The following is a 27,177-nucleotide window of genomic DNA, read 5'->3' as shown; positions in this document are numbered from 1 at the left end:
GTTTTCAAGTTGTTTTCGATTAAAATCGCGCCATTATTATTAATCCGAACATGGAAGCAATTGTTTTGAGCCAAAAAGGTGTGGTATTAAGTCGAAAACAGTTAGACGTGACGTCACATCCGTTTAATAAAAATTATAATAAAACGCTTCAGGTCGAATATCGAATTATAATAAGTCTGGAAAATGATTAAAATCGAATTTATTTCTCGGTTTAGGTGAGATAAGCGACTCTTAATTGGTGTGCTCTATACAATGCAAATTCTTGAGGGCAGATTTGCAAGTGGGATCGTTCTCGGAAAGTGATAACGACTAGGTGATAGGAGACCACCTCGACGAGGTGAGACCAGGATATCACGTACCCGAAATAAAAAGATTTATTTATTGGAAATTCGTCGTAAATATACAGTTAATGCAAGAGGTTAGTTCTTTATTCATATAGAGCAAGCATATGGTGAAATTTGACCAAAATCTCTTTTATGAGATAGCGGTAAATTTATTAGTGGAAAACCGTAAACAGTGGCGCGGTTCGACCAAATTCTTCAACAGTTTCACAGGTTTTTTATACAAAATAATTGACGTGTTCAACATTCCGACTAACTCTGAATTTCTTAATTTGCCTAATGATTATTATGCCTAATTATCATTTTATCAAGCCAAATCTCAAACTCGAAATCTCTCAATATATGTTTAGGAACAGAACCCAATAACCCAAAAATGAAAGACCTTTTGAAATAAACCTCAATTATTAATAGATTACCTTAAAGTAGATATAGAGTGAGGAGTACAAAACGCAGACTAGACCTTGAAAAGCAATTAGGAAGAGAAGAGTGAATGAGAGAGAGAGAAGGAAATAGTAGATAGCCCTGAAAAAATGTGTGTGAGAGAGAGAAAAAATGACCTTGACCTTAACTGATTCAAGTTCAAGGTTCAATATCTACTGTAGAGAGTAGACAAAAGTCACTGAAAACTAGTTTAATTTTTTTACAATTTTTAAAATTTAAAATAAACAATAATTATTATTATTACGTACTCGTACCTATATCTTGTTAAATGCAACTTAAGGACTAGTTAAAAAACAATGAATTTAATAAATATACATAATAAAAAAAAAACAGTAAACTAGATTGTGACAAGCAACCAATCACTCTCAGGGCCACAACTCAAAAACTTGAAGTTCGATCCCGACTCCGGTCAATTTTCTTTTTCACTGTTAATTATTATTTTGGTAATAGAGATGGTAACAAATATTAACTTTTCACAACATTTACAGCTGTCATGTCAATATCCAGTAAAATAGTTCATTAAATCATATTATTGTAATAAAATAAAAATAGATTGTTAGGAAATTCAGCGAGTTTGTTTCCAAAAACTTGACTCAAAAAATATATTGAGGTCTAGTGTCTTTATCTGAATTTTTTTTTTTTTTTTTGAAACTGTGCATTAAGTGCAAGAGATCTAGTCTACAGATGCGTTTTTTGCAACTCAAAAATTTAAAGTTCGATCCCAGTCTTGTCAATTTTTTTTTTCACTATTAACGATAATTTTCGTACCTAATGTTAATAATAATAAACGTATTTTCTACTGAATATCAATCTTTAAAACTGGTAACTTTTATAAATTTCTATTTGTTGAGATTGATATAGAAAATTACAAAGTGTATCTTCTCAAGCAGTTAGAAAATTACACAGTCTGCAACGGTTTTTTACCAAAAATTAAAGTCAAAATGCTGAATTTTTTGGAAATTCTGTACCTACTAATTTTTTTGTCAAAATTTGTCAATATTATTAGTATATAGGTACAACTCACACTAGGTATCTGATTTGCAAATGTTTTGTCAAAATTATTGGGAACTCGTTTTTTACATGAAAATAGTGTCACAATATCAAATCTCATATTATTTTTTTCTCCACGACTACCAGTTTTTAAAATATTGATCAAAATTCAGTTTATTCAGGTAAAATTTCAGGTAAACAATATTTAAAAAAAAAATGTAAAATGGTCCTAATTTTGACTCACTTGACGTATAATTATGTAAAAAAAAACTATCTTAGAAAAAATATCATAGTTTTACAGCAAGTTTTTAAAATTTGGTTGAATTTACTATTTTGTAAAATTTCAAGCATTATTTAATAAAATACAAATTATAAAAAGAACAACAACGAGATCATATTTCACTAATGTTGAGTTCTAATTTATTTTCCATATTCAACTAAACTGTTTTAATTTTTTTTTATAGGTAAAAAGTTAATAAAAAAACATTTTTTCAGAAGATGGTAATAGTTGAAGTGTTTTTTGGTCTATGCTCTTCTCCTCGAGGAATTTCTTTAGGTATCAATCGCAAGCGATCTAATTATCGAGCATATGGAGTGCCGGTGACCCCTCAGATTGCCCAAAAATTAATTAGTAAAGGAATATTTCTTTGTAAAAAAACCGTGTTGAATGCTTGAGAATCCCAAGAAGAGAATCCATCAATCTTTCGTGAATTAATTCATATACATAACACACACACATGATAAATCTGTTCTCTCTTTCACATTCCTCGACTTATTCCAAACGTTCATCTTATTTACTTTTTTATTGTAATAAAATTTCGAATAATCCGCACAATAGCTCCATATTCCACGGTAAAATCGCCTTTAAACGACTACACCACAAGAACAACTCGTCCATCTCAAATATTATTCACAGCGGGTCACCTATTGTTTAAAATAATTATTATTACGAGACGAGAATGTGACCATATCACCGTCTTGGACACTACCAACCGATCACATTCTAACCTCGAGACTTTAAAAAATGAGTCAAGTCATTCTTCTTGAATTTGAAAAATCATCGACTTTACAATGAAACCAACCACGACAGCACTCCCGACATGATGTAACGTGATGGAAAGAGATGGAATATTCAAGTCGGTCGTAGATTGATGCACGGCCGACTAGATCCCAGATGATGATATTTAATTTTTTTATTCAAAGTAAATTTCAAGTTTTTGTATTTGAATAGTTATTATAAAAGTGAAAAATGCTGTGTTGTTGTGGGTTTAGAGATGGGAGAGTGGTCACATGACCACCAAAGGGTTGGCCAAAATTCGCATTAGAGAGAGAGAGAGAGAGAGAGATTGAAGCCGGTTAAAGGGTTAGGTTCAATTAGTGTCAGAATAAAAAAATTCCACGTGAGCTGTCATAAATTTTTTTGATGGAGGTTTTTAACTTGGATTTTATTCCTTTTCAAATGAATATTCCTTATCTGATCGAAAAGATAATTAGTATGTATTGAAAATTCAAGTCATCTCGAAGATATTTATCGAGATATTCATAGCCGGGCATCGGCATCACGTGCCCGATATTCTTTTGTCTTTCCAATGCCGTCTCGGTCGTATCGTTCCGTCTTTGTCCCCGGCCTACCGTGACGTTGGCCCGGACCGAGATGGAATTTCTCGGATTTATGGGTATATTTTGTTAAAATGTTCCAATCATGTATTATAATTGTTAATATCGGTGTGTTTTTTTTCTTCTGTCATTCATCGCTCTATTGTTCGGTTTTCGGTCGTATATGAGGTTTTGGGACGACGCCGCCGCCGTCGCCGCCTTCTCTCTGATGGGCATTCCATTACAACAATGGCCCCCGTCAAGTGAGTCAGCTTTTCTTTGACGCCTATCACACTTGCGTCTTTCGGACGGGAAAGGAAAAATATCAAAAATCATTGTTGGTAATCTCTTTATAACACCGATACAGCCTATTGAACATAGCACATGTATAAGAAACGATCCGATCGATACCAGATATGATAGATGATTGGCTTGCTTATTTCTGATATGTGCGATGCTCAAAGATCCTTTTATAGCCACTACCGGATTTTGAACTCGACCAACACGTTTTTTAACAAACAAAATCACGACTTAGACAACCTCAAGATCAAAATCAGCAGCATTTTCGACGAAAACACTGCATAGCCGGAGCTGAGTCCAATTGAATGTCTTTGGTGCACAAAAATTTATTTCACACCGAGAATATAATTGCGGAAAATTATAACAAAATGGTCAAAAAAAAAACAACAACTCAAAAATTTGAAGTTCGATTTCGGTCTCATTCAACTTCTTTTGTCCCTCAAAGACTCCTTTGACTTTTCCAAACATGTATCGTAAATGAGCAATTTCTCCCCAAAACTTCCAAGGCTCAACAAATAAGTCCACATCAAGAACTGTTGTTTTTTTTCAAAATTCTCTAAATCTGAATTTGAATTTAAATTAGAAAATAAGATAAATACTATAAATCGTGTGTGTTCTACGTGATTAAAAAAGGTTATATATATATAGTGTGTCCCCAGAAAGGTGAAACGACTCTTATAAAAGATACAAAATTTTTGATTAAAATCTTCATTTTTTGGAGTTCAGCCCTGCTTGGTTAAGAATTAATTTCTAACATAATTTTAGTTTTGAAAAATTAACTAAGCTTTAGAAATTTTCAAAAAATCTATTTTTCTGTTAAACAAAAGTGCCTTTTATATACCAAATATGACAAAAAAAGTTGTTTAGAATCAATATTTTGGCCCATTTTAATTTTTTTTTTGAAAATTTCCAAGACATACTTGATTTTTCAAAAGAAATTAATTAGAAATTAGAAATTTGTTTATAACCAAGGGCTAAACCCGACGAAATATAAATTTAAATCGAGATTTTTTTCGAGAAACGAGTTTCACCTATCTGGGGACACAAACCAAATTCAGATCTAAATCCAATGAATTCCTATGGTATTCTTACTATGCACTTATGGCTAGAGAAAAAACAATATTTTTATTCTGATGCTTCTAAAATTACAATTAATTTCTAAAAATCTTATTTGTAAAAAAAAATTCACTCACTCAAAAGTGAAAAATAAATTTTAGATTATTCTTTCAATAAAAATAAAAAGATAATTAAAAAATTTGAAAAACATTGATTACTTTATATGTATAACAATAAAAAATCTCCCATCTCTACTGTTTCCACTGTAGGCAACTTGATTTCAAAATCACAGATCTGTGTCAAAATGTTTATTTATCGTCTTCAAACTGCACCATAATGATAAGAAAAGTGGCAGTGGTACCCAAAATCGTCAAAATGGTCGATTTTCTCACCACGAAAAACCCAGCGGCGGTAAATTCCGGAAAAGTGTTAGCCAAAGTACAATTAATGATAATTTCATTAATTTCTTTCTTCTTCTGAACGGAAAAACCTTGCCTCAATTTAACTAAATTCTTCTGTATTTTTTTCATTTCTTGCCCAATGGAATCACATAATAAAATGATAACAATAGAACCAAACTAAAAAAAAAACACGGAATTTTTCTAAAAAAAAATCAGACAAAAACTTACCAAAACCATTAAAACTAGAATAATCTCGAAAATAATATTTGTTGGAAAAATCATTTCATGCTTAGCTTTATTGGATTTTAATAAGTATCCATTAACAAAGTCGTCAGTGTAATCCAAAAACAATAAGGTAGAATAAGAAATTAGAAAAAAGAAAGGCCACCCAAAAATCTCGTTAAAATTATCAACAGCGTCTTGAAGAGTCAACAAAATGTATTCCATTTTCACCACAACAATGTCTTGTTGTTTCTTCAAAATTTTATTCAACTCTTTATATTTGTTGAGTATGATCTTCAAGAAGATATAAATGAGATAGTTGTAGTAGAACATATAGTACCATTCCCACCCAGCAACTACAACAATCTCATACCAACTAATATATTGATAATTGTGAAAAGCATAACCAGAAAACGACATAATAATACAAAAAAACACATTCAAGACAACAAATTCAACGTAGTAAAACCTCGACTCAACTTGCTCACAAATTGTCACAACTTTCAACAATTTTGTAAGTTTATACCACTGTCTTCTGTTGAAAAAATTTACACCAATGATGGCATAACAGCAACACAAATACTTCGTCATTTGACGAAAAACCCGCATTACTAGTTTGATATGAATAAAGTGTTTGTAATAAGTGTTCCGAGAATTAAACCAAATTATGGTACAAATTGTCAAAAATACGACCAAAACCATTGCAAAAATTTTCTGCCAAGCTGTTCGGTGTTTTTGATCGATTTTGGACGGTGTGATTAGAAGAAATTTACCAATTTTGAAAACTAGAGACAAGAGCTTGAACGACATAGTTTGACATTGAACAGTAAAATTATCGATTGGAGCACTTAAGGTAATGAGTTAATTTCATTCCAAATCGATTTTATTTGGAATAACAAATGATTATTTCTTTTAATTAACACCCAAGTCCCATTAAGTTTCTCTAGTGCATGTTTATTTATTTGATCTTGTGAAAAATTTTGATAGAAGCTAGAAGTACACACCTAGGCGCTAACATAAGAACGTGCTGAACACGATGCACCAAGTTAAAATACCCTAAGATGCATAGTTTTTGCGATACATAAAGTAAAGAATAGTGCTATACCTAAGTCATAAGCATTATATCCAATTTTCACCAAAAAAATAAGTTTTGACTCTTATAAAAAACTACCAGAGAATACGCCTGTTCAAACCGTTTTCACTTAGCACACATAGTTTTTGAGATATGTTTTTTTTTGGAAAAAAAACTAAAAATTATTTTGTAAATTGCGGCAAACCTGTACCTTAATGTTATAATATTTTGACGTAGACATACGAAGAAAAAACAACAATTTGGAGGGAAAATCGTTTTACGGTGTGAAAATTTCCGTGGTGTATTCTCAGATCAAGTTGTGATGGCCGGGATGGTTAATGCCAGCTTATGCATTGTTTCTTCCAAGACATAATCGTGTGTTTTACTATGATCATCGAGAAATAGTCAAATTTTACTTTGGATTCAAAAAAATTGACATTAAATGTGACAGCGTTGACAGCTATGTCATTCGTAGTGGATTGTTTCCAAAATAATGATACGCTCAAAATTCATACTTTTTGATTTTGCAGCGCGGTGAAGAGTTTTGTTTAAACCAAAATAACTCGAGAACGGTACATTTTAGCGATATTAATAAAAGTACTTTTTTATGAAAAAATGATCGGGCTGTTGATTTTTGGCATCAAAAATATCTGTTAATAGGCTGAAAAAAAGAGTTATGACCCAAAAACTGGAAGGGTACCATTGTTACCGGAATAGCTTTTACAAGACTTCCGTTTACACCATATCAAAGAGAGTCTTTTTGTCCCTTGACATGCAAAGTTTCATAATAATCGGATAAACGATAACCAAAATATTTTCAAAAAATCATTTTTCATACCGATTTTTGGAAAGCTGTAATTTTTCTATTTTTTGAGTTAGTTCAGTAAATACTGTGCTCTCTATTCTCATTTGTAGAAGGGTATTCGTGGTTAAAATTATGCCACACATTTTTGAAACACCCGATATATAGGACATCGCACAAAATTAATTTCAACTATACAGCGTGTCTCAAAAATAAATTACAAGACAAACTTGTGTTTTTTTTTTAAATAAAACACTATATGTTTTTTAGCGTTTTTAGATGTAGATTTCTATAACAATGTTTTTAAACTTTTATTGGTCGATTTTACTTAGTTTTAAAAATAAGACGGTCTTTTTGACGAGAACATGCACTTTTTAAAAATTCATTACACAAAAACTAACACATCTTCCAATATTTTTTTTACTACCGCAAAGAAGAAGGTACACTCAATAAGGTTGTAACATTTTTTTAGTGTGTTGCATTTGCAAAGATAAAAAAATGAAGTTTGTTAAAAGTTCAATAACTTAAAAGATTTAGAACACCCTATTTATTATTTTTGCATTTAAAAGATTACTAAATTGTCTTTCTAAAATTATTTACCTTTAGGTGTTTATAATCTCTAACTAAAAAGATATTTAACGGTAAACATTAAAAAAAAAAATAATTACTACTGTTTCAGTAGCCAAAAAGTGCACAGTTGCACACGAGATAAAGAAATATCACTTAATAATTACATTTGTGTTAAACTGAATCCATTATTCTTAATTTTTTTAAACTTTTAAGTTATTTAACTTTTTACAAACTTCTTGATTTATTAATCTTTACAAATACAAAACACTAAAAAATTGATACAGCTTTTATATATTCGGTACTTTCTTCTTTGCAGAAGTAAGAAAAAAATTGTTCTAGCTGTCTTAATTTTTGTGTAATAAATTTTGAAAAAGTGCATGTTTTCGTCCAGAAAAAAATGTCTTATTCTAAAACTAAGCGAAATCGACTAATAAAAGTTTAGCGTAAAAACATTGTTTTAAAAGGCTACATCCAAAAATGCAAAGAAACATACGGTGTTTTACTTAAAAAAACACAAGTTTGTATCGTAACTTATTTTTGGGACATGCTGTATGGTTGAAAATAATTTTAGGTGATGCACACTAGTATCTATCAATGTCCTATACAATTATTTTCTAATTTAAAGATCACTAATGGACTTTTTCAACTAGCTGAGACACCCTGTATGTAAAATGTTCCGGAGAATCGATTGGCGTCAATCAAATTGCAAAATTCGTAATAGTTTTGAATTTATAGTGAATTATTTTCAATATTTTTGACTCACGCGCTGAATACGATGCAACCAGTTAAAATGCTCTACGACCAATAATTTATGAGATATTGAATAATAAATGCAAAAATTGTGGTTGTAACAAAAAATTAATTTTCTTAAATCTTCTGATACAAAAAATTAACCAAGAAATTTTCCGAAACAAACCGTGTTGATCTAGAACTTATAGATTTCGATTAAAAAAATTGATAAAAGAGCGCAACAAAAGCTTGACAATATACAGTGGCGTCTCGTGGAAAAATTAGCTACCAAAAAAAAACATTAGAAAAACTTTTTATCACAATGGCCTTGCAGAAAATTCTAAAAATACGTTATAGACAAACATCACTGCACTTGAACTACAAATAAAGGTTATCAACAATACAATATTTCAGAAATTCTCTGTAACAATATTTATTCTACTGTATAAAATTTGATCGAGTTTAATTTTTTCTTTCAAAAATGTGTCAATTTGTGAGCTTTTGGTGTTTCTTGGAGGTCCGAATTTTTCTTATTGGGCCATTAAGATAAAGCCCCTAGTCGTCCATCTAATTAAAAGGGGAAAAATCCTGATCGTTTCCAGTCTTGCTACACGCATCTCTGCTTTAATGTTTCCCAGTAACTATGAATAAATTTAGCATTAGCGCATTATCTGTTTGAAACTCGAGAGTGGTAAAAAAGTGAATCGTCGAGGGGCAAAGAATCTCAATTAACTCTCGATATTATTACAATCCATAAATCTATTTTTTGCCTTGTGAGGAGGAATCACGAAAATCGAACGAAAAATACCCCACCGAATGCTATCACGTACAACATAAATATAGAGTAGAATTTTTAAAAATCGAATTCCGAAATTATAGTCCCTGACAGCCATAAAAATCGAAACCACGACACAGACAACCAACGAAAAAACCACCAACCTCTCTCATAATCAGATATATATTTTGAAAGAGAGAAACAGGTTAGAGTCGTTATTAATGTTCGATGTTCAATTATTTTTTCAGATGTTTCACGAGGAAAACAAAAGAACGCGCGCCCGGCTTATTACCAACCCAATAGTCAGAAGAAAAAAACGAACGAAGCTTTTAGTAACTTTTTAATTTCGACATATTTCGCTTAGTCACTGATCAAGCGATTATAAGGAAATTTTTTACGACTAATTATCAACAATCTGAGAAATTCTTTTCAAAGCACACGCTTTATTGACGTAGCATTAAAAACCGAAAGAATTCGGTTTATTTAAAATTCGAGGCGCTTATCTGTTTTACCAAGTTCATTTGTCTTTTTCAGACGTGAAGAGAGATGGATTCACTTTCGTAGACCGACCTTAAATCATCATTTTTTCGAAAATTTCATGAAATTAATCAACGGTTTTTGATCGATAATAACGCGAAATTAATTGCTGTCACCCTGTATGCAAATGAGTGCATGATATAAGCATTACACACGACTCGCTCTGTACATACACGTACCAAGTATTGTACTCCATCCTGGGCAATTATAATCTACCAAGAACCGGTTCTGGGCATTATACTGTTCCTATTGTTTTAGTTATTTGTGGCCATGTTAAGATAGGAAACGGTAATAACGATAATGACCGGTCCCGTCCCAACTAGCCCACAATGATATCTATATCAACGACCATAATCATAGATTCGGACAGGGCCGGAGTCTTGACCTTCGATAGTGAGGTTTTATCGAAAAATTGTTTATGTTGATTAGGGAGTTTATCGGTAATGTACTCGTAACTGATCTACTCTACTAAATGTAACCGACCTGCTGGTTGAATTCAAATAGTGCTCGATTGAATTAAGATTGATACGAGTGGAGGCTTCGAGTGCCACTGATAAATCAGAATAATTGATTACAAAAGTAGAAAAACAAGCATCCGATAACGTTCTTACTTCAAGCTTTCATAGTTACGGCAACTAATAAAATAGAAAAAAAAAATTGTTGTAGTTTTAAAATTTTCTTAATGTTAATCTAACAAATGTCTAATAAGTGTATTTTATTAAAATAAAATAAACGAATAAAAGCACCAGTGAATTTTTATTATATTTCGGAGTGAATAAAAATACAAAGGTGAAAGAATAATGAAGACATGCAGGAGTAAGAAAAAAATATGGTTGAGAGTAAAAAAAAAAAAAAATAAATAATAACTAAAACAAAAAAATATTGGTATACCAATAATGTGTGTAGAATTTTAACGTTAAATATCTTCTTTAAAACCCAAATATTTTAGTTTTAAAAAAAGTTTTAGTTTGTCACATAATTGAGGGAAAAAAGCAAAAACGTAAAAATAAATAATTAAAAATAACTTCAATAAAAACATACAAAGTAAAAAATGTCATACTTCTTGTATACAATAAAAAAATTAAAAGTAAAGCAAATTAAAAAGAATAAAAAAAATACACGACAAAAAAGAAAATAAATGTTTTGAGAAAAATAAATTTAATAAAATTAACTAGAATGCAGTTAGTCAGGTTAAAAACTAGTAAAATTACCCTTGACTTGACTAAATAATTAAAATTAGACGAGCTTAGAAAACAAAAAGCATCTTGTATCAATTTCATTTTTTATTATCTTTAAATTAATAATTTATTAACATTTTTCAATAAAAAATAAAAAGGTATAAAGTTAAGAAAAGAAATATTCAATATTATACTTCTTCTAGAAGTTGAAATACAACGAAAAAAATTTACAAGTACAAATACATATTAAAAAAATTAAAGACAAAGTAAAAAAATTTGTTTGAAAATAGAAATGAAAAAACATACATAGTTGGTCAAACAGTGGTCAAATCAGTCATTAATTATTTAAAATTCAGATCAATTAATTGAAATTAAAGAGGTTTAAAATATCTTATGTCTATTTTTTTACAAAGTAGTAAACAAAGTACCTTACATAATTTTTTCCTTCATTCCAAGTTAATAATTATTCATTTTCAATATTAATTTCAGTAAAAAAATTATAAAATAAAAAAAAACTCAATGTTTTTTTAGAAATAGGTACCATTATAATAAAAATCAGAAGTAAAACGAATTAAAAAAACATTAAATAAAAATAAAAGACTAAGAGAAAAAGAGGTGTTTTGAAGAAAAAACAATTACAAAAAAAACATAAATTTGGAAATTGAGTTGGTCAGTAAGTAGCTAAATTTAATTACTTCAAATTTAGTATAATTAACTATTACATTAAAGAAATTTGAAATAACATTACAATTTTTGTTAACAACTAAGGCTAAACTAAGGTTTAAAGTAATAGTACATTACAAGCGAGGTGGTAAATATGGCAATACCCCGAGTGCTTATGTATACGATCGAGAGGCGCTAGCCTCGAGATCGGATAAAGCACAAGGGGTAATGCCATTACCACCGAGGTTTGTATGCTATTTTATTCACAATCATATTATTTTCAGTCAAAAATTTGAGTAAAATAAAATTCTAACAAAGTTAAGGTCCAAACGTGGTAGGCCATCCAAATGACGTTTGATTTTTGACATTTCAGAAATGTCAAAGAAAATATTGAAATAATGTGTAAATCTGATTTAAAGTCGTCGAAATGGAGCAATGTACTCCCCCAGAATTAAGAGAAACTGCTACAAAAGCAATTGAATACTAATTTAGCGAAATATTATGCGTAACTTGACAATTTAAAAGAAAAAATTTCCGGTATTTTCGTAATTTTAACGTTGACAATCCTGCATATTACCACTCAAGAAAAGTAACATTTATTACTCTTCATGAGAAATAATGACATGTTTCCCAACCTTAAAAAGGTTAGTAATCGGCACATTACATTAGTGATTGTGAATAAAAAACATATTTAGTATTATATGCTAAATCATCAGAGAAAACAAAAGTACCTTATATCAAATTTTTTCTTCATTCCAAGTTAATAATTATTAACATTTTTAAATATAAATTTCTGTAAAAAGTTACAAAGTAAAGAAATAAAATGTTCAATGTTATATTTTTTCAAGAGGTGACATTAACATAAAAAAATCAAAAGTAAAGAAAATAAAGAGGTGTATTGAAGAAAAAAATTACAAAAAAAGACATAAATTTGGAGATTAAGTTGGTTAAAAAGTAGCTAAATCAGTACTACAATTTAATTACTTAAAATTTAAACTAATTAAGTAAAATTAAAAATCTTTAGAAAACAAATTATGAAGTCAATTTTTCAAATTTTCTCAAGCAAAAAGTTGTGATATTTGATAACCTGTTGAAATGTGTTTAATAATAATAATTTAAAAATTTAAACTACAATTTTATTATTGTCCAGTTGGCACAATTACTCAAGTGTTTTCGTGACACGCAAACAATTTTTTTATCTTCTGCTATAAATATCACAATGAAAATATTTCTAAAGCTAATTCTTGCATTTGCCCAAGTTTATCATCAAAATTGATAAAGAATCGGGTGACTTACCCTCGTCTGAATGCTCCACATCACAATTCACACAACGCCTCCTATCGACTAATGTCAAAAGAAACAGAGATACAATCCGCTCATCCGATAAAATTTATCAAATATCTCGTGAAATTTTCACAAATTTAACAAAATCACGTCGGAAACAAGTATCGAAATTAATCGAAATCGACTCAAAACTGCATGAATTTTTTTTATCTAATCTAGCAGACAGAATTACGATTTGTGTGTAAATTTATACAAATTTTGCAAAAAAAAATCAAATGATAATTACGTCAAGGTTATCTCATTAATGAATGAGCATCACTGCTGCACAAATTTAAAAATAAAACCACTTATTTGAGCGTTCCCTCAAGAATACGGCCGACATATGGTGTATTTTATAATTTTTTTATTTCGGGATAAGTTTTTTCGACCATTACAGATGTGTGTGCGTAAAAGGGTTAATCAAACCGGAAGTGGGACAGACTCGAGACGTTCCAGAAAGGAAAAGGCTTAATGCGACTCGATTAGATTTTCCATATTTGATATAGGGGGATGCTAAAACAGGAAAGACGAAAAAACTACGGATGTGGCAACGAATTTATTGAGAGTTTTCGAGGACTTATCTCTTAATTCATTGTCAATATAAATACATTTAGATGGGATGATGGCGATAACACGGCGAAAGATTAATTTTTATCATCAAAATACCCATCTGAGGAATGTGATGCAACGAAATCATTCTAACAGAGGAAAGGCCATGACAATGACCGAAAAGATCGCAGTTGTTCTCAACTTTGATGGCTATATACAGAGTGTCCTAGAAAAAAAACAAACAAAAAACAGTTTTTCTGTCTCTAATTTAGAAATTCTAGATTCTTGTCAAAAAAGAATTACCCGCCAGTGAACTGAGTTTTTTTTATTTTGTAAATTGCGGATAGACTATATTCAAAGTAGTTAATGTTTTAAAACGTATACGTATGTAAAATGCTCTGCAGGGTAGATTGGTGTCAAAAAACCGAAAAATTTGCAATAGTTGTTAGAAGTTATAGTAGAATATTTTTTTGATATTTTAGAATTTATTAGCAATTTCTTCGATGACTATTTATCATAGATAGAAAAAAAAAGGTAGTATGTATTAATTTATCAACTTTATAACCAACTCAATCTCCAAATTTATGCCTTTATTTGTATTTCTTTTTTCTTCAAAACACCTCTTTTTCCACTTGGTCTTTTATTTCGATTTAATGTTTTATTACATTGTTCTACTTTTGATTTTTTCTTGTAATGCCTCTCGAGCATAATACTAATTTTTTTTTACTTTAAACCTTACTTCTTCTTTAGTTGATAAAAAAATTTGCCATAAGATATTTTAAATTTAATTAGTCTGAATTTTAAGTAATTAAAGACTGATTTGACTACTTTTTGACCAACTCTGTACGTTTTTTTATTTCTTTTTTAAAAAAAAAATTATTTTATCTTTAAATTTTTTAATTTGTCCTTTTTTGTTGTCTTTCATCTTTCAACTCCTAGAAGAATTATAATATTGAGTATTTCTTTTCTTTACTTCATACCTTTTTATTTTTTATTGAAAAATATTAATAGATTTGTAGATAGTAAAGAAAAAATATAAGATGCTTTGTTTTCTAAGCTCGTCTAATTTTGATAAATTAGTCAAGTTTTAAGGAATTAAAGAGTAATTTGACTAATTTTTAACCTAACCAACTACATTTTACTTTATAGTTTTTTTTTTCATTGAATTAATTTTTCTCAAAATGTTTCTTTTCTTTTTTTAAATTCCTTATTAATTTGCTTTACTGTTAATTTTTTTTGTTGTAATAACTACCTACTGCTTAAAGATTAAAGAAGTATAACATTTTTTACTTTCCATGTTTTTATTGAAGTTATTTTTAATTATTTATTTTTACGCTTTCGCCTTTTTTCTCTCTCAATTATGTAAAAAACATACTAGAAAACTAAAATTTTTGCTGTTTTAAGAAGTTATTTAACGTTAAGATTCTACAAATATTACAAGTATACCAATATTTTTTGTTTATTTTCTCAATTTCAATTTTTTTCTTTTTCTAGTTGTTGTTTAGTTCCTTTAGTTTCTTCTAGTTCGTTCATAACTCTTTCACCTTTGTATTTTTATTTCCTTCAAAATCTAAAAAAACACTGCTATTTTTATTTATTTATTTTCTTTTAATAAAATACACATATTCTTCTTAGACATTTTTTATTACAAAATTTTAAGTTATAAGCTAGTTTTTAAATTGTAAGATATACCTACACAAATAATTCCGGACTTACGTATATTAGCAATAAACCGCTCTGGGTATCGAAAATCGACAAAAATTTCGACAAAAATCAAAAATTTTTTAATATTATCAAAAACGTTTAATTTCTATGCTCGTTATATAATATACTATTTTATACACTTTGAGTTTCTATATTGACATTGTATTTTTTTCGATTTGCTTTAGCTCACTCTGTATTTAAAATGATTGAATCAAAATTACCAAAATCGTCCATTTCCTCGTCTGTGGTCTCAAAAAACGCGATAAATGAGACACAACGTTTCAATTTTTCACTTTTCTGTCATACAACCCTCAAAAACGTGCGTTTGTGTTAATTACCGTACCCGAAAATAATACCAATAATTAATAACGCAAGAACGATGTTTCCGTCATTTTCCATAATTCATTTCTTTTTTAAAAATCGTCCACATCCGTTGACGATCACTTTTAACGTTTCTTCAAAATTCCCACGCATAAATCTTCGCCACCCTCTCTCACCCATAAAAATTCCCCGTTGGTGTCAAACATCGAAAACAAGCCGCAAATGTTTGAAAATTTTCATAAAACAATAAACTCGTGAGAGAATCACACCCTTGAAATAATATTTTTGAGAGAGAGAGGGTCGAATGGCGAAAATAATTAATTATCGCCTGGGGGGAGTTTTTGTCGCGTCTGTGTGACTAGAGAAAAATATGGTAAAGGGTTGAATAAACCTTCTATTTTTGGGTACAGAGCCAGTTGCCGTATAATAACGGTACGAAAATAATATCAAAACTGGTTCGACGACAAGAATTCATTTAAACAAATTCGGTGGTTTTGGATCGGAAATTTGTTAGTAATTTACCTTTTGAATTTTTTTATTAATACTCCAACTGCGAGATACGATTACTTTGATTAATGATAAGAGACACGTGATGATGATTTGGCGGTTTTTATGAGATTTTGGAGATTTTTATCAGAACTAGTCGGCTTATCGAACTGCAATTATTGCTGACAATGATATTGTTCACGAGGTGGAATATTTTGCCTGTGATATGTGATTTTTTGACAAAAAAATGTAGCAAGCCGTAAAAACACTCTCATTAGGAAATTTTAATCATGTCTTATCTACCTACGAGAGTGTAGTGTTTAATATTTACACATTTTTTACAAAGTGTTTTAAAGAAACCTAGTGGTTTTGGCAAATATTTGAAAAATTTACATTTTTTATAAATAAAAACAAATACTTTACAATCTGTAAATATTAAAATTTTAAACATCTTAACAAAATTTCAAATAACGAAAATTTGCATTTTTAGCATTGTTTGGACTTATAAATTACCAAATTTATGTAAAAGTAAATTTTTTGTGTAATGAAAAATATATCGAGCGATCAAGATAATTTGTAATCGAGTCAACCTTGGATTCGAAAACGTATGTCTGTAAAATGTCAAGTAAAATGACAAGTCGAAAAGTAAAATGGCATCATGATCAAAAAGGTAATGATTATAATAACTAGATTTATAATTTACCTTCAAAAAAGAGCGGTCCTACTCGTAATATTATACGTCGGCGACTAATTCCAGCCCATTTTGCCGTTTTACCTTTTGACTTGTCATTTTATTTGACGTTTCACGTGCAGTTAGACATACTCGTACGTTCTTAGATGCAAAGATGACTCGATTACAAATTATCATGATCGCTCGATACAAAATTGAGTAGTTTTAGGATTAAAAATGTACTTTTAAAAAAATACAAAATTATAAAAAAAAGAAAATCTCTACAAAAAATTTGACAAATTTCAAGTAAAATAAGATATCAACAACATAAAAAAAATGTTTAAAAACGACTATCTGACATTTGACATTTTTTAATGTCTGTTAAATGATAGTGATGATCTTGTATATGTTTTTTTTATAATTATTTAGTAAAGGTACAAAAATTTTACCAAAAAAAGTCACAAATAAAATTAAACAGAGTTACAATTTAAATACAGCTTCCTTGTTTCCTCTATAACAAAAAAACTTGGAAAATTATGTTTCCCACAGAAATAAATAAAGTCGAAGTGCAAAATTTAAACTCCCATAATTTCTAAATTTTTATAGATAGATAGACTTTTTAAAATATTTTTTCTATGTTCCCGGTATCTTACCTTACATCGCATGTTTTTCTGAAGCGCGAGTTCTGAAACACCCTGTAGATTTACATATTCTGCCTATTTTTAAAATTTAACAGTGTTTCAATAAAGTTCAATACCATTTTTTTTTTATTAATATTCATTGTAATTTGCACTTTTAATAAAAAGGTTCATAGTTTTCTTATAAGCTTACATTTCCTAGAGAAGATAAAATAGCATGCTACTTCTCTGTGGAATTTGACAAATTAATGTGTGTAAATGTTAACAATGTTTCTGAAACTAATAATAAGTTTCTCTATATTCCACCTGGTCTTTTTAGAAATCAGCAATGTAATTTAACTGTAGAAAAAAAATATTTAACTTTATTATGATCAAAAACTTCTGATTTTTGTAAATTTACACATTTCCTAAATAGATACTACATAAAAATTTCGTATCAAATATCTGCAAATGCAAATGGAATAATGTTTTGGGTAAATTTGCACTTTTGCTAAATGAAAAACTATTTGTGTTAATTGCATTTTTAAAATAAAATAAGATGAATAAAAAATTTAAAACTATCAAATAAAAGATTATATAAAAATAAAATAAAAGTAAAATTTTGTACGTTTCGCTGAAGAGGCTTCATTTTGGCGGTAAAACAGGTATAAAAACGAAATTCGTCATATGTCGAATTTCTTAAGGGATGTTGCATCCCCTCAGGTGTCACCCTTTCGCGATTCCACGCAGCTGTGTTTATCCGTAAAGGGTTTAAAACTCTAGATAGAATTACTCGGCTTTTTTTATCGGAAGAAAGGGTGGAAATACAACACAAAACACACATGACGTGCCCAAAGGGTGCATATTTTTTTATAATAACAAGGAAAAGGGTGGAAAAAATCTTCGGTGTTTCTCAGAGAAGGGTTTTTTTTCTAAATACATGTGTCGTTGTGTTTTTTTCTCAAAGGGTTACGACGGTGGGAACCCAAAACCACACTTAAAAACGAAATTTTTACTTTTAATGAGTTTCACATTTATCAGCAAAAAAACGACTCAATTAAAAGTAAATGTGTCGCCGGCGACACCTTAAATGCTAGTGTAAATGAGTGTTAAAGAGTGGTCAGTATGTATATTTCACAGCACGTATTAGGTGATTATGTCTATCGACGATAATGCATCCTCTTTCTATTAATAGCCTTCTTCAGACAGTTAAGCCGCAGGTATTACCGATTTACTACCATTGCTTTTGTTACATAAGGTACAAGAAAGATCTATTTAACACCGGGGACTTTAAACGTTGATTTATTATTTATTATTTCGTGACCTGGAGCGAAACAGTTGCGCGGAAGTTGGACATTGAAACAATTTTCTTTCTCCACTCGATTTGCATACATCTAAGGCGTTTTATCATTCACAAATGTCAAAATACAATCAAGGTAGCCCGCGATTTTAAAATTAAGTTGGCAATACTAAAATAGTATATTATATCACAAGGTAGAAAAGAGATTTTTTATAGCCGAGTTGTTTATAATAGATGCGAGGCGACTATAAAAATTCTCAACCGTGTTTTATATTCACTACTAGCACGTTTATTACCCAGCAATGCAACGGTGACAGATATAACCTAACTTAATGGACATGTTGCCTCAGACGTAACATGTCGTTATTCACAACTACTATTTTTGTTAATTCACTATTATCTACAATAATTAATTACTTACCTGAGTTATTAACTTAAGCTAAAAATATATTTTATTCTTATCGTAATGTGGTTATGTCACTTTTGTACTTCTGCATTTATAAAAAAAATTCTAATTTCATAATATGAAATATTTGTTAAAAAAACAAAGAAATTGCAGAGAAAAAAGAAAAAGAGTTAAAATTATTTATTTATTATAAACAGCTCGGCTATAAAAAAATCTCTTATCTACATTGTGTTATAATATACTATTATTGTCACTCACAAACGAGAAAACACGATCAAAGTGACCAAAATTAAGTAAAATTAAGTTGGCAACGGTTAAAAACTATTTGATTCAGTGTTGCAAACTTAAATTACGTCTAGGGTGAGTGTTACCAACGTTATGGGATGGTTAATTCCCAATCAAATGGTTAGACCACAAGAATCTGTGTCGTTTTAATTTTATTATCTTTCTTTAGAACTTGTCTCCTAAAATCAACAGCAATTTTATTAGTTTATTGAACCTTCTTATAAAACCAGAAAAAAAACCCCTAAAAATTCCCACGAAGGGGGTGAACTAACTGTGTTTAAACACAAGAATCCCAATCTTTTTTACGTAAAAATCCTTTAATAACAACGTCCGTCTGGTGTTGGGTTTCATAATTCTAAAATTTCAAAGCTGAGCAGGTAAAAAATCTTTACTTTCCCTTAAAAATATAACAGGTAAAAAAGTGAGCCCCCATCTTTGTTCCTCGCACTTATAAGTGAGATAGGGTGAGTCGACGAAGACGGCCGTAAATCACATGTCAACGGATTGAGTATATTAAAAATAGACGGGCGGGGGAAGAATAATCCGGCCAGAGGTCCTCAAACTCTTATTTATTAATTAATATTTTTAATTTTGAGTCATAATAATTATGAAATATGAGAACAGCTGATTTTTTTCCGATTGAATGACATAACCCAGGTAGGTATAAGGGGTTGGTAGGGCCCTTAATGATCGTCGAGTGATTGATTATTCCTATGATCGATGATTTTCTGATAGTATTAATTGTGCGATTGAATCAAGTGGAAAATTTTTAATTTTTGTGGGAAAACGGCTTAAAAAACTCCTGTGAGAAACGCAACGGTTTGAAAAAATTCCAATGATTGATCGACGATTTTTATAAATTTCTCTATTAAGTAAAAGTTTCGTTTTATCGACTATTAAAATCTGGGAACTAGCAGTTTACGACTTTATTGCGTCATTCGTGATCGAAAATTAACTGGAATTTTTTTATATGAAATCACGATCTGGGAGTCAACTGTTGTTTTGACACTTTTCACGAAGAATAAAATTAACACAAAAATCGAATTTAAAATTCTAATTTCCGAGAAATAACTGCTGATGGTTGCAGAGTAACACATGTCAGACCAATTATCATAAAAAATTTGTTTAAATAATTTACCACTTTTTTATTAATTCGAACGGTGTTTAGGCCAGCGGTGAGATTTTTATCGCCTTATTTATTCTAAACTCACACAAAACTAATTCGTTTCCAAGAAATGAACATAAATTTCAGGCTTTCAGCAACTTCAACTTCAAAAATTTCTATTATAGATTGTAGTGTCTTGATTTAAACGGTAAATTTAAATATACAGGGTGCGCCAGAACTCGCGCCCCAGAGAAAAATGTCATATAAAGGAAGATACCAGGAACATGGAAAAAATGTTAAAAAAAAATTATCTATAAAAATTTCGAAGTTATGAGAATTTAAGTTTTGCACTTTGACTATTTATTTCTGTTGGAAAAATAACTTTCCAAGTTTTTTTGCTATAGGCTATTAAAAGGGGAAACAAGGAAGTTGTATCCTAAATTGTAACTCTTTTCAATGTTATTTGTGGCTTTCATTACCAAAACTTTTGTACCTTTACTAAATAATTGTAAAAAAACATATACAAGATCATCAGTATCATTAAATAGACATAAAAAAATGTCAACTGTCAAAAAATAAATGTCAAATTTTTTTGGCAGATAGAATTTTTTAAACTTTTTTTCCATGTTTATGGTATCTTATCTTACTTGAAGTTTTTCTCTGGGGCGCGAGTTCTGGCGCACCCTGTTAGAATTGTTACGATTTTAAAGTAACAAAAAAACTAATGAAAAAAAAATTCCACAAGGTTACAATTTTTTAAATTATTTATTAAGATTTAAAATAAGAAGTAATTTCAGAAAAAACTAGTTTTTTCAGGAAAACCAATTTTTTGGATTAAAATATAAAAATATTATTTTATTCCAAAAAATCATAATTTTATTTTTATTTAATTTTGAAATTATTTTTACAATGAAAATGTAATGTTTTGTTCTATTATTTTCTAAAGGCGTAATTTCTGAAATTATGTAAAAATTTGAAACATTATGCAACCAACATTACATACTGTAAAGACTGTCTGCTAAGTTTAATAATGACATAAAATCCGGAAAAGTATTTATTTCTTTACGGATTATTTTGAATTACATAAGACAAATTCTGAAAAAAAAACACCCAGTATAAAAATCTAGTTCTTTTTCCAAACCACTAATTATTCGGACAAAATAATCAAATAGTGAGTATCAAAAATGACTGTTGAAGTTGGTAATACTGAATTTAATTTTTGACGTACAGTCTGACAATGACATTATCTTTGGAAATTATAAACTTAACTTACAATATCTGCCAATAAAAACCACATCCGGTTGCAATGTTGCAAACAATAGAAAATACCAACCGTTGCCAAATCAAAAAATCATTTTTAATCATCCTGTGGTTACTTCAGTGACTTTGAATTTAAATTGGCAACATTGAAAGATATAGAGACAATTTATATTATTCAATGTTGCCAACATAATTTCAAAGTTATAGGCCACTTTTTGATCAGAAACGTAATTAAACGCATATTTTTTGGAATGGGCTCAAAATGGGTCATTTTTCTGGTTGAAACACCGCACATTTTGCATGTTTGTGTTCCTAATTATGGAATTTCTCCACATGTCCATCAATTCTCACAGCGTTTAGGTCCGTCCGATCGACAAAGTAAAACGAACGCACGTCCCGTTTCCGAGAGCGATTTTATGCTGTCAAACCGTGTCATGATTAATCGTGTATTTAAGAAATTTTTAACCGGCTTTTTTACATTTTTCCGTGTAAGTTTTTTTTAAAGATGATAAATGAATTAGGAATAGTTGTGACGACCAAGTTGGTAGCCATGTATTGTACGTATTATATCAAGGGACAAAGAAAGGGTCGCGCAGCGGGAGTTTAAGGGGTTTTAGGAGGAAACTGAATTAGTTACGGAAAAATATCGGGAGGGAAGGGCACGATCATAAATCTCGCTATCGACTTTTGCCTAATTTCGAAGGGTCTCAACCCTTTCAACTGTCGAATTTTAAAACAAGAAGGCAAACTTTGGTCTTTTAAGTCAATATTTAAATAAGTTATTAAAGCGATGCGACAAAAGTAAAAGAGTCAAAGAGAAACTTAGTTCCAGATTAAAATTCAGGAAATTTTTATTTTGATAATTAGACACACAAAACAAGAAGAAAGTAATGTACACGAGTGGGTCATACGAATTTTAAATTAATTAGCATCTGTCAAGTCAAGTAATTGACATTGAGGGTTTAATATTCAAAGAGAGTGCTAAAAGTTTATTTGAATTTAATTTTTTACTCGTCGTAAATAGCTTTTGTTTTTCTTATTTGAAAATGTGACAACCAATTAATAAACCCGTATGAATTGAACAGCATTCAGATGGATGTCCCAGATAACAAAAATTTAAATATAATATACAGTGTGGTGGAATTTACTATCGCTGCCATCCAACAAATGACACCAGATTGTGTAACCAGCTTCTATTTCTAATACAGAGTGAACCAAAAGTAGCTCACAAAATACATAATTTTATGGGTAATTTTTTTAAATCTACGAAAATGATATATTTTCATTATATTATTATTTATAATAACGTCAATGATTTTTAAGTAACGACGTTATCAGTATTTTTTAAATAGGAACCAATTTTTTTTTACTGTTTTTGGTAACATTTTCTTTTAAAAAGATAGAAATTACCAAAAACAGTCAACAAAATTGTTGGTTGCCATTTAAAAAAATTAATAATGACGTCATTACTCAAAATCCAATGACGTCATAAATGTTACAATAGTGGCAACATGTAGCAATCGACCTGTTTGAAGATATAATTTTTTTAAACATAACAAAAATTAAAATTTGGTTCGTAGCTTTTGGTGCATCCTGTATATTAATAAAACTATTCATTATAATGTCATTAAAGGCCCACGTCACTAGTGAAGATGTCATAATGCTTATAAAAAACTAACTATACTTTTATTATTTATTGGTCATTGTAAGACTTTTCTCACATGAATATCGATTATATTGAAATGTAGTTGTAGAAAAAATTTAATTTGTTGTAAGAATTTTTAATTTAAATTTAGCAACATTGGCAAAAGATAACAAAAAATCTGTTAGCAACACTGAATTATTCGCTAATTCCAGTAACCGGCCCTCAAAATAAATGACAATTAATTATAAAATTGTGACGTTTGAATGTGATAATCAATATTGCCAACTAAAATTTCAAATTTGTGGCCAGACAACCTTAGAATTTTTAATTATGTCGTATTATTGGAAAAAAAATATTGTAGCCTCGGCTACGCCTCAGCTCAAATAAATTATTTTTTCAACATAAATAAATAGAGACAAAGTGCAAACTTTAAACCCTCATAACATCGAAATTTTTATAGATATTTTTTTTTAACATTTTTTCCATGTTTCTGGAATCTTACCTTATATGGCATTTATCTCTGGGGCGCGAGTTCTGGCGCGCCCTGTACTTATTCTTTTATTTTTTATTTATTCTCTAAAAAATCATTTTCTGACTTTTTTTTCTCAGGTCAGGTCAGGTAAAAAAAAACACAGTTTAAAAAAACTTTGTATATATATAATTTTAAATTCACTAATATGACTAAATTAAAAAAAATAATAATTCTAATTTTACAATTAAAAAAATCTCTTAATAAACACCAAATAAATTTTACAAATTTTCTTGCAAAAGATAAAAACCTGAAAATAAACAATTTAGCAACTTTCCAATATCTGTTTAGTGATTATTTATCATTTTTTATGAAAAAAAAAAAACTAAATGATTTTTAATGCCTACTCAAAAAAAATCAAAGAACGGGAATAAAAAACAAAGTTTCTTTTTACAAGAATTCTAATTGTAATCATGTATTTTATAAAAAATAATGTTTGAATTTAAATCAGTGTTGTCAAATTAAAACAATAATTTAGTTACGGGTAACTTTTGTTTTTATCTTGCATTATGCAATGCCGCCAACTTAATTTCAAATTCATAGGCCACATAATTTAGTTCAATCGGTTATGACATGTATGCAACCCACTATACATCACCGCTCTCCATATTGCCTACCCTGTTCGCCAAAGCCCGGAATTTACGTAAATTCGACGTAATATAACAAGCATGTTCGATCTTTATATGTTGTTTTTCCGGTCGCTCTTTTCGCCACCACTTCCGTCCTACTCTCTGTGTAATCGCTCGTGAAATCTATAAAAAGGTCGGCCGCTTTTGCTGTGTTGACCGTCTAGTTCGGCGTAAAATTCGGAAATGCTTGAATTGAGACGAGAGGATGCTTATTGAAATTCATAATGCATAATAAAATCGTCGGTGTTTTGTGCTGCCTGTTGCGGATTTTACAGCTTTTTGTTTGTAAATAATGGACGGATTAGGAGGGTTTCACGGACGATTTGACGGAAAAAACACAGCAAATGAAACGAAATTATGCATTAGGCTTATTTTTCACTGTGAAATATTGTTAATTCCAGATTCAATTAAAAAAATGTAGATACGTTAAAACTTCGGAAAAGCACTCTTAATTAATTAGATGTTTATCCCTATGGAAAAATATTTTCATTTGAAAATGGGGGAAAGCCAGACTGGAAAATCCCACAATAATAATTAAAACATCAAAAGCAGTATTTTAGAACAGTCCTGAGAGGCAATCAGACGATTGTCCTTTTTTTCGTCGGTCGTTTATATTCGTCGCTTTTCGTCCAATTTCGATTTTCCCAGGGCTTCTGGATATTGCAAACGCTTTTCGTATGTGTACAGTGCGAGAAGAACGTCAAGTGGAAAACGATGGAAAGCTCGTCGCATATGTAATCAAAGTAGGCTATGTACGAGCTTTTTCCATCTATTCAAGACCGTGCGAGTCATGTGAAAAAATAATGAAGTGAATCGGCGACAGACACTAATCAAATCACGTGATTAAAAGGAATTGAATTATATTTAACAAAAAAAAAATATTTAAAAATTATACAATTTTGTATCGCCATCGATGGACAGACTTATTCTTCATAAAAATTTAAAACATGTTTGAGAGGTAAGTTGTGTTAATCCTGATATTGCCAACAATAAAAATGCAAATTCTGACGAATACCTGAAACGAATAAATTTCTTACTTATCAAAATTTTGACGTTTGGCAATTTCAGATTCGTTATCGCTTATTTATTGGTATCTGTTGCATTTATTTTCACTTGTGATTCAGTCACAAACACTTCGAAATGGAATAATAAAGTGTAAAAGTTTGAAATAATAATTCATGTAAAGGCTTGTTTGCGATGTTATAGAAAAATAGATACTTCATTGTTGCGAGTTGTGATAATAGACGAAGTCGGATCGTTACGAGTTGGAGTTGTTTTGGTTTATTAAGTTTTATGAATTGTGACTGCGCCATCAGCCCCGTTGTTTATTTGCTACTGGAGGTTTTATTGTTTTTGACAAAATTTTAACCGAGTTGAATACAACACGAAAAAACTTTTAACAGCATTGATTGGGTTCACTCCAGAAATAACTTTTTAAATTTTACATGAATGCTAGTTTGACATTTTCCCATTTGTTATTTTTGGATTTCAATTGAAAAATCTTTCGAATTAAACAATGCCCACCAATATTGAGAAAAAGATAACAGATGCCGGGTTTGGTTTTTATTTCAAGTAAAAACCGCCGGATACTTTTATTAGATTTTTTCTTCAGCAAATCGAGAATATTGCCTGAAACTGGTGTTTCATGAATCTGTCGATAACACTGAAACTATCGGGAAAACCACAATAAAATACTAGCAAATATAATTATAACAAAATCTAGAAAAAAGGTGATCAGAAATTGCTTCCAGAGGAACGCTAAGAATCTATGCTTCGGAAGCAACGGATCACCTCTGATCTAGTTACCTCAGAATGTCTTATATATGCTTATCATTGGCCAGCTATTGTAGTAGTGAGTAATAAAACTAATTAAATTTCACTTTGCTACTAAAACCACAAAATTATTCTTTAAAGAAGAGTTTTCTACAATCATTTTTTTGCTATAAAAACGGTCGTCCGAAGGAATTAGATAACATTGAAGGAATTTAAATTATACAGGATGGTCGGTCAATCTTATTCACTTGAAGTTTTCTATAGGTACAAGGTCTTTTTTTAGATATCTAACTATATGTCTAGTTACTTTTAAAATAAAAAATGTCAATGATTTATTACAAATATTTATAAAAAAGTAAATGAAATTGAAATATTGAAACAAGACCATAAAAAACAAAAACTTCAACAGAGATAAAAATAAAGACGAGAAATAAGAAAAACGCACCAAACGTAACAAAAAATATTGAACCATCATGTGTTCAAATAAAAAGTAGTAAAAAATGAATGTGTTTTCTTGTTTCGTATTAGCTAATCTAAATTTTATTTATTTATTGTGATTTGACGAGTGACATTTTATCAAAATTTTTGTGTCGTTGCGTTCAGTTGTGGTTTAATTCTTCCTTGAGTTTTTAGCTAGCAAAAATTATTTTTTTAGTTTTAAAAAATCACGTATAGCCTTAGAGATTTTTAGAAAAACCTATTTTTTTGTAAAGTACCTATTATGTTGCAACGACGACAAAAAGAACAGTTGTCTAGAATCAACATCAATAGCCCCTATACCAAATTTCAAAATTATCGGGCAACTAAAATTTTTCATATTTATCCAAGATTTTTAGTAACAGAAGTTATTTAAAAAAGTTGATTGAAGTCAAAATCTTAGGTCCGTATAATTTTAAAAACCT

The 27,177-nt window shown here is 29.7% G+C and overlaps 3 protein-coding genes across 3 annotated transcripts in view; 1 reads left to right on the top strand and 2 right to left on the bottom strand.

The window, feature by feature from the left end:
* LOC123009428 (zinc finger protein castor homolog 1-like) overlaps positions 1-27,177 on the bottom strand; it is a 110,989-nt gene that overhangs the window by 76,531 nt on the left and 7,281 nt on the right. The window lies entirely within an intron of this gene.
* On the bottom strand, positions 5,033-6,157 carry LOC123009131. The gene is made up of 3 exons (XM_044405259.1): positions 6,121-6,157; positions 5,354-5,703; positions 5,033-5,200 (listed from the first exon to the last, which is right to left on the bottom strand). Exons 1-3 carry the CDS (start codon positions 6,155-6,157, stop codon positions 5,033-5,035), a joined length of 555 nt encoding a protein of 184 aa, XP_044261194.1.
* Positions 25,197-27,177, top strand: part of LOC123009430 (ly6/PLAUR domain-containing protein 6B-like) — a 28,752-nt gene continuing 26,771 nt past the window's right edge. The window contains exon 1 of the mRNA XM_044405738.1: positions 25,197-25,460. The gene's annotated coding sequence lies outside the window, so the exon portion shown is untranslated. The remainder of the gene's footprint in view (positions 25,461-27,177) is intronic.

This window comes from Tribolium madens, unplaced genomic scaffold (genome assembly GCF_015345945.1).
Source record: "Tribolium madens isolate multiple individuals breed KSU strain unplaced genomic scaffold, Tmad_KSU_1.1 Scaffold_71;HRSCAF=194;Tcas5.2_LG6, whole genome shotgun sequence".
NCBI classification, from domain to species: domain Eukaryota; kingdom Metazoa; phylum Arthropoda; class Insecta; order Coleoptera; family Tenebrionidae; genus Tribolium; species Tribolium madens.
The sequence above is the reverse complement of the archived record's forward strand: the minus strand, read 5'-3'. Positions and strand labels throughout refer to the sequence as shown.

What these genes read in the sequence shown, in the direction of transcription:
- LOC123009131 (XM_044405259.1), bottom strand. Translation starts at nt 6,157, where the DNA reads ATGTCGTTCAAGCTCTTGTCTCTAGTTTTCAAAATTG. An exon ending in GTCTCTAGTTTTCAAAATTG is followed by an intron (nt 5,704 to 6,120) that starts GTAAATTTCTTC and finishes AGATTGTTGTAG; the next exon opens with TTGCTGGGTGGGAATGGTAC. An exon ending in TTCTAGTTTTAATGGTTTTG is followed by an intron (nt 5,201 to 5,353) that starts GTAAGTTTTTGT and finishes TTTTCCGTTCAG; the next exon opens with AAGAAGAAAGAAATTAATGA.